At 52.0% G+C, this 13,601-nt stretch overlaps 2 protein-coding genes across 6 annotated transcripts in view; one reads left to right on the top strand and one right to left on the bottom strand.

Moving 5' to 3' along the window:
* CLSTN3 (calsyntenin 3) overlaps positions 1-13,601 on the bottom strand; it is a 55,434-nt gene that overhangs the window by 25,508 nt on the left and 16,325 nt on the right. For 2 of the 3 annotated variants that reach the window (XM_047868362.1, XM_047868363.1), the window contains exons 2-3: positions 10,792-10,897; positions 8,847-8,929 (exon numbers count right to left, since the gene is read on the bottom strand). Coding sequence is in view for 1 of the 3 variants with exons in the window: in XM_047868360.1 (XP_047724316.1) it covers positions 1,453-1,516 (64 nt within the window). In the remaining 2 variants the exon portion in view is untranslated. Of the gene's footprint in view, positions 1-1,452; positions 1,773-8,846; positions 8,930-10,791; positions 10,898-13,601 lie in introns of those variants that run through there. The other variant, XM_047868360.1, reaches the window with a different exon arrangement.
* Positions 3,427-11,606, top strand: RBP5 (retinol binding protein 5). Of its 3 annotated transcripts, none has more exons than XR_007154214.1 (5): positions 3,427-3,703; positions 3,990-4,168; positions 6,213-6,314; positions 6,763-6,910; positions 11,512-11,606. XR_007154214.1 is itself a non-coding variant. In XM_047868364.1 (4 exons), exons 1-4 carry the CDS (start codon positions 3,631-3,633, stop codon positions 6,814-6,816), a joined length of 408 nt encoding a protein of 135 aa, XP_047724320.1. In that variant the 5' UTR covers positions 3,427-3,630; the 3' UTR covers positions 6,817-7,832. The 3 variants fall into 3 exon arrangements, 1 of the variants encoding a protein (XP_047724320.1); XR_007154213.1 differs by lacking the exon at positions 11,512-11,606 and adding an exon at positions 6,993-7,832; XM_047868364.1 differs by lacking the exon at positions 11,512-11,606 and having other exon boundaries at positions 6,763-7,832.

Raw genomic sequence — 13,601 nt, 5'->3', positions numbered from 1 at the left:
GAGGGGCCTTGGGGAAGGCACAGTATGCTCCCTTCCCTTCTACATCACCTCCACCTCAGCTGCCACCGTTTGCTCCATGTAATCCCACCATGCCAGCCCCCAGACTCCCAAAGCACATTCATGATGGCCCATCAATGGAACATGGGTGGAAGAAGACATATCATCAGAGGGAAACTGAGTCACCAAAAGGAAACTTCCCCAGGATGTCATGGTGAGCAAAAAATCCTGTCTTCCAGTCTTTCCTCCAACTACACCACAAAAAAAAAAAAAAAAAAAAGGCTTCTGGTATCGGAATGCCTGCCCCTTTCTAGCAGATGACCACCAGAACCCCCTTCTCGAATGGCAGAGGAGGAAGCCACAAGATGGTGCTCAAAAAGGCAGCACAGGAAGTGGCAGGAGGCTAAGAAGCTGGGTTGAGGTCAGACACTGAGGCGAGGAGCCACAGCCTGAAGATGCAAGGGTTGTGGTGCCGCAGGGCCAGGGCTGGGTGCCTTCTCCACAGCTCACCCCCAGTCTCCCTGCTCCTCTCCTCTTGGCCACAGACTCTCCTTGTGTTCTTTTCCTTCACTCGCTGCTGGCTCCCTGCCCTTCCTTCCTCGACTTCCCCTTCCCCCTCTTCTGTCCCTTTCAATCCTCTCTCTTTTTTTGCCTCCACCTTTACCCTCTTCCATCCATCTCCTTCTTACCCCCCTCCCACACCTCATGTCTGTCGTCCTCAGCTTTTTCCTCTCACCGCTCAGCTGGCACCCCCTACACACCCACTTTTGCCCTTGCCTGCTTTCCTCCACCTACCTGAGCCTTAGCCCCTCACCCCTCGCCCCTCGTCCCTCGTCCCTCGTCCCTCGTCCCTCGTCCCTCTGATGGCCTCACCCAGCTGAATTTATCTGCTGTCTGCCAGAGAGGGCAGCTCTGGTAACCCTCAGCCCAGCTGTATGCCGGGTATGGACGCAGAGGAACACGCCAAAACATACGTGCTCCGAATTGCTGAGCTGCTGCAAGCAACTGTTTCCATCCAGGATGGGATGGAAATGAACCAGATGGATCTACCACACACCCTTAGTGCGGGCACACCCCAGTGACAACGGAGAACCCCCCAGAGATGTACATTACCCTCCAGGGGCAAGGCCTTCTGAGACCTGAGATAGCTCCCGGAGGTGAAATTGAAGGGGGGGGGGGGGGGGGGGGAGGATGCAGAGAGCCCAGGATAGAAATGAGGACTAAACGGGAGCAAGAGAAGCACATGGGTAGAAACAGACCAGAGAGGATGGTGTGGGGAAGGGGATGTGAGGCCGAGAAGGGGGCAGCTCCGAGAAAACGGGTGGGAAGGGGGATGGTGGCAAGAACCCACACCTGTCATTTGCCCGAGAGCTTCAACAGCCCCTGCCCACCCCTACCCCCACATGGCTCTCCCCATACCCCTCTTTCAGTGGCCCCCTCCCCCACCTCACTCACCTTTGTTACAGGAGCTGGAGGGGAGCAGGGAGGCCAGCAAGAGGGGCAACAGCAGGAGGGTCATGGTGTGGTGTGGGCAGGGCAGGGCAGGGCAGGGCCAGGCGATCGCTCTCCCCCGAGAGCCTCTAGCCGGCTGATTCCACCTTGGGGAAGGGAGGCAGGGGCTCTCCAAGCAGTGGGGGGGAAGCTAGGGGGCAGCAGGGCACAGGCAGAAAGGAGCCTGCCGCCCACACTGGTCCATACAGCAGACCTGGGCAGACCTCAACCCGGGTGGCTGAGGTGGGGGACTTGCAGAGGCTTCTCGTTTGCTCTGGAGCCGGGCGTCCTCACTCTCTCCCTCATTCCCAACCCATCCCCGCTACTGCAGGATGACGTCAGCACAGCCAGGCGAGGATTGATGGGGTCGCTGGCCAATCGGGTGGCGGGGGGGGCCCAGGTGCTGCAGGGCGGGGGAGGGAGCCAATGGGACTGGGGAGCAGGGGCGGGAGAATGTGTTAGGGTTTTTTCCCTAGACTGCAATTTGCGGGCGCAAGGGAACTGCGGGGGCTGGGGAGGAAGCTGGAAAGCCGTAGAGGGGGTGGGAAATAAGAGGGACATTGGGAGAATCGAGAAGCTAGATGCCCGGGGGAGGGAAGGGGAGACGTCAACGAAGACCTGAGCGAAGCGAGGAGGGGCACTATTCACGTCACCCCACCACCACCACCACCACCACCAGCAGCAGCAGCTCTGCATTAACCTCTTTTCACAGCCCTTTCCAACAGCAGGTTCCTGCTGCGTGCCTCCCGGGAGCCCGTGAAGCAAAACCCAGACTAAACCGGAGAGATTGTAGCATTTCAGTTTCTGGCCCCAGTATCTGAGGAAACCATGGGATGGTCAGCAGGGAGGTGGAAAGAGTTCCGGGACTGGAGGAAGAGTGTGCTGTTTGTGTACCCCCCAACACACACACACCTGTGGAAACAAGTCACTAGCAGGTGGGATTTTTTTCCATTGCCTAGGCTCTCTGCCTCCCTCTCCCTGCTTTTCCCACCTTAAACCATGATGAACCAATCCAGCTGATTCTGAAGCCAAGGAAGTTGGTAGGTCTGAGAGAGAGAGAGAGAGAGAGAGAGAGAGAGAGAAGGGGGTAGGGGGTGGAGGCGAGGTACACAATAATTTAGGCAGCCCCAGCCACGGGAATACATCTGGTAAGCATGGGCTGTCCAAAGGCTGGGAACTGGGGGATGATGGTTCCATCAGTGACTTCAGAGGGAGAGGGAAACCCCTGGGTCCCAAGCCAAAGAGTAGAAAATTCTCCAAAATAGCTAACCAAACTCCTCCCTCACTTTCTGCTCTGGACTTTGAACCCAATACTTCGCGCTGACAACCCTCTCTGTGCTTGGGAAGAGCACTATTGGACAAAGAGTTTGGAATCCAGAGTTGGGGCCCCAACTCGGTGAAGCTGTCTGAGGGAGTTGTGGGAGGCAGCACTGGAGAATTCTCTTCACGGTGGCTCCTGGCCAGCTGACTGTCACCCCTTCTTTCCCCACCTCTTCCCCCTCATACCTTTCGGGATCCCTGACTCAATCCCAGGATCTCAGGATATTGTTAGAACTCGTCCCTGGATGAGTCTGGAAGCTCCCCCCGCCCCCACCACACAGCAGGACCGGACCTCTCCCAGGGGAGACTCCCCCCTCAGAGCTCTGGAACAGTTCCCAAACCTGCCAGAAATGGGCTGGAAGCCAAAACTGACCTTCGAAAAGGGTCAAGTCTTGGATGACAGACAGCCCCAGATACTACCTCAGGTTCCTTCCTCAGGAAAAGCCGAGGTCAGGCACAAAGCTGCCAAGTTCTTACCCCTCCCTCAGGCTGCAGGCACCAGTCCCAAACTCATCATGGGGGGAGGGGGGAAAGTCTGGTAGGAGCTCTTATTGCACCAGGGCCCAGCCCTATAAAAGCCCCGGTAAGCACAGACCTTTACGCAGCCTCTGTGATCGAGAGTGTTCTGTGTGTGTGTGTGTGTGTGTTTGTGTGTGTTTGTGTGTGTGTGTGTGTGTGTGTGTGTGTGTGTGTGATTGTGTGTGTGTATAGAGGCTGGCCTGGAGTCTCTCAACCTCACCTGCCAGACAACATCTGCTCCCTCCTCATCCTGTCTGCTGTATTCTCCTGAAATTTCCATCTCCATCTTGGCCAGCCCAGACAATGCCTCCCAACCTCACCGGCTACTACCGCTTTGTCTCGCAGAAGAACTTGGAACATTACCTGCAAGCCCTAAGTAATGGCCTCACCCCTCCCCCAGGCCCCATTCACTCCCCTTTTTCCCTTTCCCTTCCTTCCTCTCTATCCCACTGAGAAGGAGGAGTGCTGGGGTTAGAAGCTGTGGAAAGGCTCAGGTGGGGGCAGGTGAGCTGGGATCCGTTTCTAGCCAGGAGCACTGGTAGGAGAGTCAATCTCTAGTCTTACACCCAGCTAAAGGGAAGCTCACAGCCCCAAGGTACTGCTGCAGGAGGGAAGTTCCTGGCTGGCTGGTGGGACCCCTGCTAAGAGCTAGCCCCCCACAGACATCGGCATGGCCTTGCGGAAGATAGCGCTGCTGCTCAAGCCAGACAAGGAGATTGACCATCAGGGCAACCACGTGATAGTCAAGACCCTCAGCACCTTCCGCAACTACATTCTGGAATTCGATGTGGGAGTTGAGTTTGAAGAAGATCTAAGGATCGTGGATGGACGAAAATGCCAGGTACTTTTCCCGGGGGGTTGGGGGAGGGCATATGGGAGAGCAGATAGGTGCCTCTTAACAGACTGAGGCAAAACTAAGGGACCTCTCCCAGCCAGAGAAAGTGACCACCACAGCAGGCTGCAGAATCCCCAAGGTAACAGTCTCCGGGTGCTTCCCCCAAACCACTCCCTCCTGCCCCCTCTTATCACCAGCTAAAGGACAAAAAGAGCAGGTCACCTTCAGTCCAAAGAAGAAATATTTGCTCACCCTCTAGCCTGTGACACAGTAGGTCAATGCAGAGTCTCCTTTCCTTTAGCCTCTCTGACTCCACTCTCTTCTATTTCTTTCTGTTTCTCATGCCGTCTTTTTGGTCTTTTTTGCAGACCCTAGTTCCCCTATTAACCCCTTTATCTGGGGTTCCCCCCCAGTGTTTTGTTCTTGAATTTGTCTCTCTTGTCTGTACACAGCCATCAGCTAAATCATCTATACCCATGCATTCTGCTACCATCTGTAAACTGTCCTTAACTTGTATTCTCCAGCCAGATCTGTCTCCCGAACTTCAGGGTGAAGCTTTCGTCTGTCGGACAATGTTTCCATCTGCACGCGCCAAGCTCAAATCCAAATTCATTATCTTCCTACCCAAACCTATTTCTGCTTTTATATTTACTGCCTTTGTTAATGGTGATAACCAGGCAGACCAGAGACTTGGGAATCACAATCAACATGTTCTGTTCCCTTACCCCTGCACCCCAACACATGCACACACACACACACACCCCACATCTAGTTGGTCAAGAAATCCATAACATCTACACTGTCTGATATAGTTGCTACTAGCCATATACAGTTATTGAACACTTGAGATGTAACTAGTCCAAACCGAGGTGTGTTATAAGTATAAATACATAGTGAGTTTTTTAAGACAGTACAAAAAAAATGTAAAACATCTCAGTAATTTTTATTTTAATCACGTGCTGAAATTTTAGTGCTTGGGATATTCTAGGTTAAATAAAATATGTCATTAAAATTAGTTTCACCTGTTTCTTCTTCCTTTTCTAATGTGGCTTCTAGAAATCTTGCAGTTACATATGTGACTTACGTTCATGGCCCATTTTACTTCACTGAACATCACTGATCCTTCCTAGCCTTTCTTGCGATTACTACCTTTATTTAAGCCCTCTCTTCTCGCCTGGTGCCCGAAATTGGCCCCCAGGCTTAATCCTCCTCTAATCTACTCTGCATGCTATAGCCACAAGGATTCATCTAAAATGTAAAAGTGACCATGAATTAAACCCTTTCAGTGACAATCCATTATGTTCCAGATGAGGTCCATGGAATACAAGGGTCTTTTCCACAAACACCCTAGTTTAGAGCCTCTTACAACTACTTGACCTTCTCTCTTACCTCTATCTGTTCCTTTCCTTGCTGGAAATGTCCCAGTATCTCCAATCTAACTAACCCCTCGCTTCCTTGAAGACTCAGCTCTTCCCCAGCGCTTGCCTGGCATCATAGACACCTGTTTCCTGCTCTATCTGATCAAGATTCTCAGCACCTTGGTTAGCAAGGCCTATTCTATAGGAGGGTTTAAGAAATGCTGATTGGAATACCAGGCCCGCCCCACTCCGATGGGGGAGGGGGGGTGATTCTTTACTCTCAGGGACACTTCAGCTGTCCTTGAAACTGAGAAAGAGGAGAGATTCCCTGGTGGGACTCCCAACCAATCTCTCTTCTTTCCCAAATGACCTTCCAGGCCAGCTGGAAGTATCCCAAGGACCAAGTCTTTGTTCTTCATCACCCACCACCCAATTTTACCCCTGGTTTATCCTGCTCCATCCCTGCCCTACCCTAGTAGTCACCATAGACAAACTATGGCCTCGGTAGCCTGTAGGAGTTGGCAGTGGGGGTGGGGGGGTCATGTTGAATCAAAACCACCCTCTCACTCAGAATGAAGAGGCTGGAGCAAGACAGTATCTGCTGCAGTGTGAAGCGGGGCAGCCCAGAGTGAGTTGGATGCATTTGGGGTGTTCTGCCTCCAAATCTTCCCTTATTCTTGCTTTCCCTATAGACCATAGTAACCTGGGAGGAGGAGCAGCTAGTATGTGTGCAGAAAGGGGAGGTCCCCAACCGAGGCTGGAGACACTGGCTGGAGGGAGAGAAGCTGTATCTGGTAAGCTCGGTGAGGGCTGGGAGAGGGGTTTCATCTCCCTATTTGGGCTAAGACACATCCCCTTGCCCAAATCAAAGCAGTCTCCTACTCCACTCTCTGCCCCCCTCCAAGGAAGGCAAGCAAGAAAGGAAAACAAAAGCACTGGGAAGAGGAGAGAGAGGAGGAAATAGAGGGGCCAGTTGGGCCCCTGGCTACAAATCAGATGAATGTCCATAAATCATGACTGGAGAGATGGAGACTTAGCCGTTTCACATTCTGTGACCCAGCTTCCTTCCTTCCTCTGGGGTGAACAGTTGAAGGTTTGGGACAATGATACAATTCCCCATACATCAAGCACTCCGACTGCTGTATCCTGAAGGATTAAATGGGGCTCCAGGACCTCAAGAAAGGAACTCTGGCTGGCAAGAACCTTCTTTCTCTCTCCTCATTATTCCTACTGTGTCCCCAGGAACTGACTGCAAGGGATGCAGTGTGCGAGCAGGTCTTCAGGAAGGTCAAATAGCCAGAGAGGAGCTGAGGGGCCCTCCAGACCACACCGGTCCCCAGGCTCCTCCTGGGGAGGAGGCCTTGTACCCCTTCAAGCCAGATTGTTCCAGGTCAGCAGTCCCTTTTTTTGGGCCACTTACTCTCCCTCCAGGTCCCTCCTCCCTCCTCCCCATGTTAATCTATAACTTGTAGCCCCCAGGCCAAAGTCTTTTGTCACACTCCACTGCCTCACATCTGGTTCAAGGTCTGGCCTCCTGGATGAAAGAAACAGGCAAAGGGGAAAGACCCCTTGAGAACAGTGGATCTCAACTCTCTTCATTTCATTTGGTTTCTTCTTTTCCATCTAAGAAAGAACTAAGCTTTGAGCATTTGAGGACTAGTAAGAACTCTTCCTGGTGAAACTTCTGGAAAACTGAGTTGGGTTCAAGAATGTAAACAGGAGCTACTGGTAGAGTTGTTGTTGTTGTTGTTGTTGTTGTCTGTTTCCTTGTCCTTATTCTCAAGAAAGCCTCATGTGCTCAACAGAACCCATCCCAAGGCACAGCCTCACCCACACAGAGTTCAACAGACCACACATACCAATGTCTGAATGAATCCTAGCTATCTTCTATTTCCATCCTACACTTTGGGGAAGAGGGATGGGACAGAATAAGACCCTTGTTCAGTGCTGGGGGAGGCTACAAAGCTTCAGAATAGTGACCTGGCCTCCATGTCTGCTTTGGGAAGGACAGGCAGCAAGAAGGCTAGAAACCGATGGAAGAGATAAGGCTAAGGGCTAGAAAGATGAGGACACAGGGGCGTGAAGGCAACAGTAGGGAGAAGACCAACACGCCTGGCTATCGGGACCCTTTGCTTGAAGGCCAGCAAGGCCGGGACAGAGGATAAGGGGGAGAAGTGAGGACAGTAAGTCCCCTCCTTTAGGGTCCTGGAATCACTACCGGGAAAACAGCCCAGAGGGCAGGGCCTGTTCAGGGTCATGGCCAGCTCCAGCCTCTGGATACCCCCCCACACACACCCAAACTGCCAGGGGCCTTGGTCCTTTCAGAATAAAAGTCCCATGGGGCCAGAGGGCTGTATGGCTTGGGGACAGAGCCTGACTGTGTGGGAGGCAGGGCTTGTTGGAAAGTCCCTGGCTCATTAGATGATCACCGCTGCCCCTTCTTCCTGCAATGGCTAAGCCCCTACACATTCAAGACAGTCACTAGTTTTGAAACACTGATCCTACTATACACTCTGGAATGAGTTTGGGAAAGAACTGAGTGGAAATGGATAACTTATTCCCTGCCAGCCTCTCTGCAAATGTCCCCAGTAGAGTAGGATGTAGAAAGCCCTCCTCTGGGCAAAGCCAACCAGCAGAAGCTCTGAGGACTGCTGGATCCTACCTTGTCCCTTTCCAAGGAACAGCGAAGGCAAAGGAAGATGTTCCATGTGTAGACACCCATTGCCTAAGTCACCAGGGCAATGCAACGTCCTGGTCACTCTGAGTTTACAGTGCATGTCCAAGCCTCTCCCCACAGGACAGTCCCCTGTGCTCTGCATGCTGGACCAGCACCCCTCGCTGCAGTCTTGCCAGAGGGCCTGACCCAGTAGCTTGGAGTCCTCCATGGCAACTGACAGGTCCAAGCTGAACTCCTCAAAACCCGTGTGACATGAATATCCAGCCATCCACACTGCAAGTTCAAATCCTTCACTTGACCTCACCCCTTCAGGAGCCAGAGTCCAACAAGAAGCCTGGAGATCCGCAAAAGAGCACAAGCAGTCAGAGGATGACTGAGCAGCTTCAGAAACATCACCAAGGGGGTGGGTGGGAAAGGGGGTGGGTGAAAGCAGGTACCTGAGACTGGGAAGCTGGGGCTGCTGTTTCCCCTGTGGGAAGCAGGGGGCGCCACTCAGTGCAGTGGGAGCTGAAGAAGCACCAAGTTTAATCTTCCCTCTTCTGCCACATTCTCGAATATTCCATTCCCCACCACACACACACGCACGCACACACGCACGCACATACACACCACACCCCCACCCCCATCAATTTTGAACCCACATACTCACCCTGACAAAACCCCAACCCTTCATTCAGATCAGGCTGCTCCCTCTGTCTTCAGATGGAAGAGATGGTTAGGAGGGACACCAACCTGTGAAAGAAGAAAAACCAGGCCAGAGGGAAATAGCCCTCAAGGAAAGTCCCACCACCTGCCTGTCTTGGAGCACACAAAGCTGTGAATCCAGGGGACCAACTTTGACTTTTTTGACCAGAATCTTCACCCCCAGGGAGGTGATCAGGGATCCAAAATGTTTATTTCCATGTGAGAGGGAATAACTGCATCCCTCTGAGCCAGCCCCATGCAGGGCCCCTACCCCGTTCCCTCTTCCTCAGGCCCAGATAGCACCATATGGTCACAAACAACCTCTGGCCTGAAATTCAGATGGTCCTTTAGTCTTGATCCCTTATATCAATACAGATCCTCATCTCAGAAGAAAGTAAGCAACAGCGTATACGCCAAGAGCAGGTGTGTGTCTTCTGAAGCAGAGAGCCACGTGTTGCCCGAGGCCTCGGGCTCCACGTTCTGGTAGGGGACCAGAGAGTAGGCAGGAGCAGCAAAGTCTAGCCAGACGCTCCTCCCCACTGCCCCCTCCCTTCAGCCACTGTCTCCCATGTGACCCCCCACTCCACATGCCCAGACCCGCATGTTGAAAAGAAAGCTCAGGAAAAAAGCAGGAAGTTCCTCAACTCTTAAAGCACAAAGGCCATCGCAGCCAGGAGCTCCATTCTATAACAGGGTTGGACCCCTTACTAGCAGAAGGGAACCCTTAAAAGGCACTGCAAATCCTGGGAGCCCAAGAGACAGCAGAGGCTTGGCCATATTGACTCCTTTCCCCAACCCAAATGTTATCCCCTAAGAAGCAAAAACTACATCTGGTCTAGACTTCAGTACCCAAAGGCCAGTAAGAGGCCAGCAGTTGCTGATATGGCTGACCCTGACCATGACCTGCCCCTCCCCTCCTGCCTCTCCCTGCTCTTCCAAAGGCTCTTCCTCTTCTGGAACTCGCTGCTCCTACCCAACCTGGGGACCACCTCCGGTACCTCCATCCAGCTCTCTGACATATCTCCCCCCACTTCCCCCTGGCTCTAATCCCCTCAATCACAGCAGCACCCATGCCATCAGGGTCCCCAGGGACTGATCTGGAGCCATCCCAGGGCTGTGTCCATGATTATGGTCAGGTGAGGATGGGGAGACCTTGTAGGTATAGCAGAAAGGGAAAAGATAGCAGGTGAGGGGATGGCGGCTAAATCAAAGGGGCTCTGTGACCTGGGTTTGAAAGAAAGAAAGAAAGAAAGAAAGAAAGAAAGAAAGAAAGAAAAAGAAAGAAAGAAAAAGAGGAAGGAAGGAAGGAAGGAAGGAAGGAAGGAAGGAAGGAAAAAAGAAAGAAGGTAGCCAAAGTCTCTGAGGCCAAGCATACAAGCAGTGGCCCTGCCTGACCAGGGGCCAGGATCTGCATCCATCAGGGCCTCCTCCTCCCCTAGATCTCAGCCAACAGGATGGCTCTGGGACAGCTCCACACTGTATACCCACTCTCACCAGAGGCCATTTAGATTCCAAAGGCATGAGATGGAGCTGACCTTCCAGCAAGACAAGGGCACCACTGTTCTCTCAAGGACTTCCTGGCCCACTGTCTAGCTGGGCCTCCTGCCTTCCTCCACCCACCCAGTCCCACGTCTCACTTCCTTCTGCCTTCACTTTTTTGTTCTGGCTCCTCGAGAGAGGGGGCATCCCTAGGAGCCTCTTTTCTGTCCCCCATGGCCAGTGCCCAAGCAGAGGGTCACCAGCGTCGCCAAGCCATTGGGTTCACGGATAAATCACTTGCCTCAGAGGCTCTAGATCAACCTAAAATCGCACCAAAATTGGGAAAGAGTATTCCATAGTGGTCAAGTGAGTAGGGTCTGGTGTCAAATTGCCACATCTTACCAGCTGTGTGAGCATATCCATCCACTAACCTTCAGTAAATAAGACCCATTTGGTGGTCATACAAAGCAATACCGAGTATTTCCTTCGTCCAGGGAATTTTGTGACAATTCCGTGTGAAATCACTCAGCATAATACCTGGAACAGAATAAGAACTGGTGAATATTAGCTATTATTATTTCTATTCTCTCTTACCTCTTGACTTGATGATCGCAATTCTCTTAACCGGAAGCAAAGCCTTGCACTCTGCCGTTAAGGATAAGGCATCCCTGCCAATGCCTGTGAAGTCACACAGTGTCTTATATTTATACCCAAGTGTTAAGGGACTGAGATCAGAGATTCAGAGACAGTATAGCCTTCACCTTGGCTACTCAGGCAGATAAAATGTCTTCCCCGGGGCCGGTGGGGAGATGGAGGGGTGTTGCCTCCCCCAGGCCTCCAGAAAGAGAACCTCTCCCTGTATCCTGTGGTCCCCTCATCCCCATGAGGACAAGTGTGCTGTCCCAGACAGTGCTGCCCTGCAGAGCCCCTGTGCTGGAAACTGGAAAGCTACGTTTGCTCCTGCCTGCTAAACCTGCAAGAGTAACAGCCACTCTTGCCTTCCCATCAAGAGAAGGCTTCTCTGCAGGGAAGAGGGAGCCGATGGCGGGCAGCCGCCCAGCCCCGGCGCCACTGCCACTGAAGCGATAGCTCACACAGAGCCATCAGGCTCCAGCAGCACCCCCGAGTTCCTCAGGGGTCTCTCCCCACAGCACACACTGAAGCCACACCATTTAAGGGACTGGACCCCCAGCACGAGCTCCGTCAGTTACCAGCTGCAGGTGCGACCACTTACCCTTGGCCCTCCTGGTCCTCACTCGTCTTCTACATGGATGCCAAAACCAGCCAGCACCCTGTTTTCTTCCTCGTAAGTTTTTTTTTCTCATGCTTCCCTCATGCCTGAGAAGCCTTCCCCCACCCCGCCGTCCCTGATCCCCTGCAGAATATCCCCTGGCCTCAGCAACCCCCCATTCAGGCCCCAGTTTGGGCTTCACCAGCCCTGCTGACCCCACAGATGAGCCGGGAGGAGGAGGAGGGTCTACTTAAGTATCAACTACAGTTTTCCTCCCATGGAAATGTGCGTGTCGCTCCTGAGTCTGTCTCACACTCGTCTCTTCCACGTACCGTGTGTGGGGAGAGGTGTGTGTATTGTCCACGTGGCCTTTTCATCCAGTGTTCTGTAAGTCTGCTGAAAGCCAGCACCCACCCTTCTCTTTCCTTCACGCACACAATAGCTGTGGGTACTCATTGACCTAATCAGACCGCAAGGCAGAGCTAAAAGCACTGCCTGAAGAGTCATTATTGCTGCCTCGCTGCATGATCTCAGGGAAATTATGTCACTTCTCTGTGCCGCAGGACTGGTCCTGTTCAGCCTCAGTGTTCTATGACTGATCTATCTCGCCTTCCACACCCACACCCTCCCCTTGGATTCCTTTCTTTTCCGCCACTGTTTTTAGAAAAGCTTTGCTCCCTGCCCTTGACCCAGCAGTCAAGAAATTGTCATCCTTAATGTAACTGAAGTCTAGCCTGCAGCGTCCCCACTGGAGAGAGAACCCCAACGTGGGAAGGAACGGCTAGATCACAGAGCATTCTCTCTTTCCGTAAGGTGGCTCCCCTAATCTCTACTGCCACTCACCGTCCTGTTTTCTTTCCCCTCCACTCATTTTTGACTGAGTAGCACAGACGGGACAAGGGTGCATCATTTGAACAAGGGTTTATTAAAGTCTTGGAGAAAGCAAAAGCCAAATAGAAGAGAGAGTAATATATGAGTCAATTACCTGAGGTCCAAATGCAGCCTCACCCATAAACTCATTGTGAATGGCAGGGATGGTGCAGGATATAGCAGAACTGCCTTCCTATTCACAAGCAAAGCACATACGCAGTATGTTTAAAGAGTTCTTTACTAGAGGACTTTATTTCAGGCTTGAAAGTCCACACAAAGCCCATCGGGTATGGGAGATTTCGGAACTGGAATCTCCAGCCTCTGAACTTGTCCTGTTAGACAATCTGCTGGTGTGGGACCATTGTCCTAGATTCTTAAGACTCGTGCTATGGTTACCCTCCCTTACGTTGGAAAAAGCATTCTATTTAGGGCTTCTCCTTGCTTCTCTTCCTTTATCCTTTTCAACAGCTTCTTGGTCCTTTTTTAACTCTTTGCTATCCTTCCAAAGCCTCACCTCCTCTGTGTTTGTTCTCCTGCAGGTCCTACTTTGATCTGTTTGGTCCTGCTACTTGATGGGGATGAGTGAAGGAGCCCTTCAGATCTAAGGTGAAGGAGAGGGTCAGAAGCCCCCAAAGGCACTCTGGCTTTAGGGTAATGCATCTGAAATACAACCATGCCTAGCAAAAATAACATCTTACTAACTGATATTCTGATTTATTGTACTAAAATAATATGTCTATTTCTGTGATACCCAACCAACCTCCAAGGTGGCCCCCAATGATCCCTGCTTCTTGGCATTCCCTTCCTCGTGCATTCTCCTCCTACACTGTATCAGGGAAGGGTCCTGTGAAGAGGGTCACATGGAAGGAACTGAGGCCTCCTGCCCATAGTCCTGTAAGGGAGCCATCTTGGAAGCAGACCCTCCAGCCCCAGTCAAGCCTTCAGATGAATGCAGCCATGGCCAACACCTTGATTGAAGCCTTGTGAGAGACTTAGCCAAAATCACTCATCTAAGCTGCTTCTCACCTTCAGAAACTGTGTGAAGTAATACATATTTGCTGTTTTAAACAGCCAAATGTAAGAGTGACTTATTATACAACAGGTAACCAACACATATTCTCAGCTTTGAATTTCAACACA

The sequence above is a fragment of the Prionailurus viverrinus genome, chromosome B4 (assembly GCF_022837055.1).
Source record: "Prionailurus viverrinus isolate Anna chromosome B4, UM_Priviv_1.0, whole genome shotgun sequence".
NCBI classification, from domain to species: domain Eukaryota; kingdom Metazoa; phylum Chordata; class Mammalia; order Carnivora; family Felidae; genus Prionailurus; species Prionailurus viverrinus.
The sequence above is the reverse complement of the archived record's forward strand: the minus strand, read 5'-3'. Positions and strand labels throughout refer to the sequence as shown.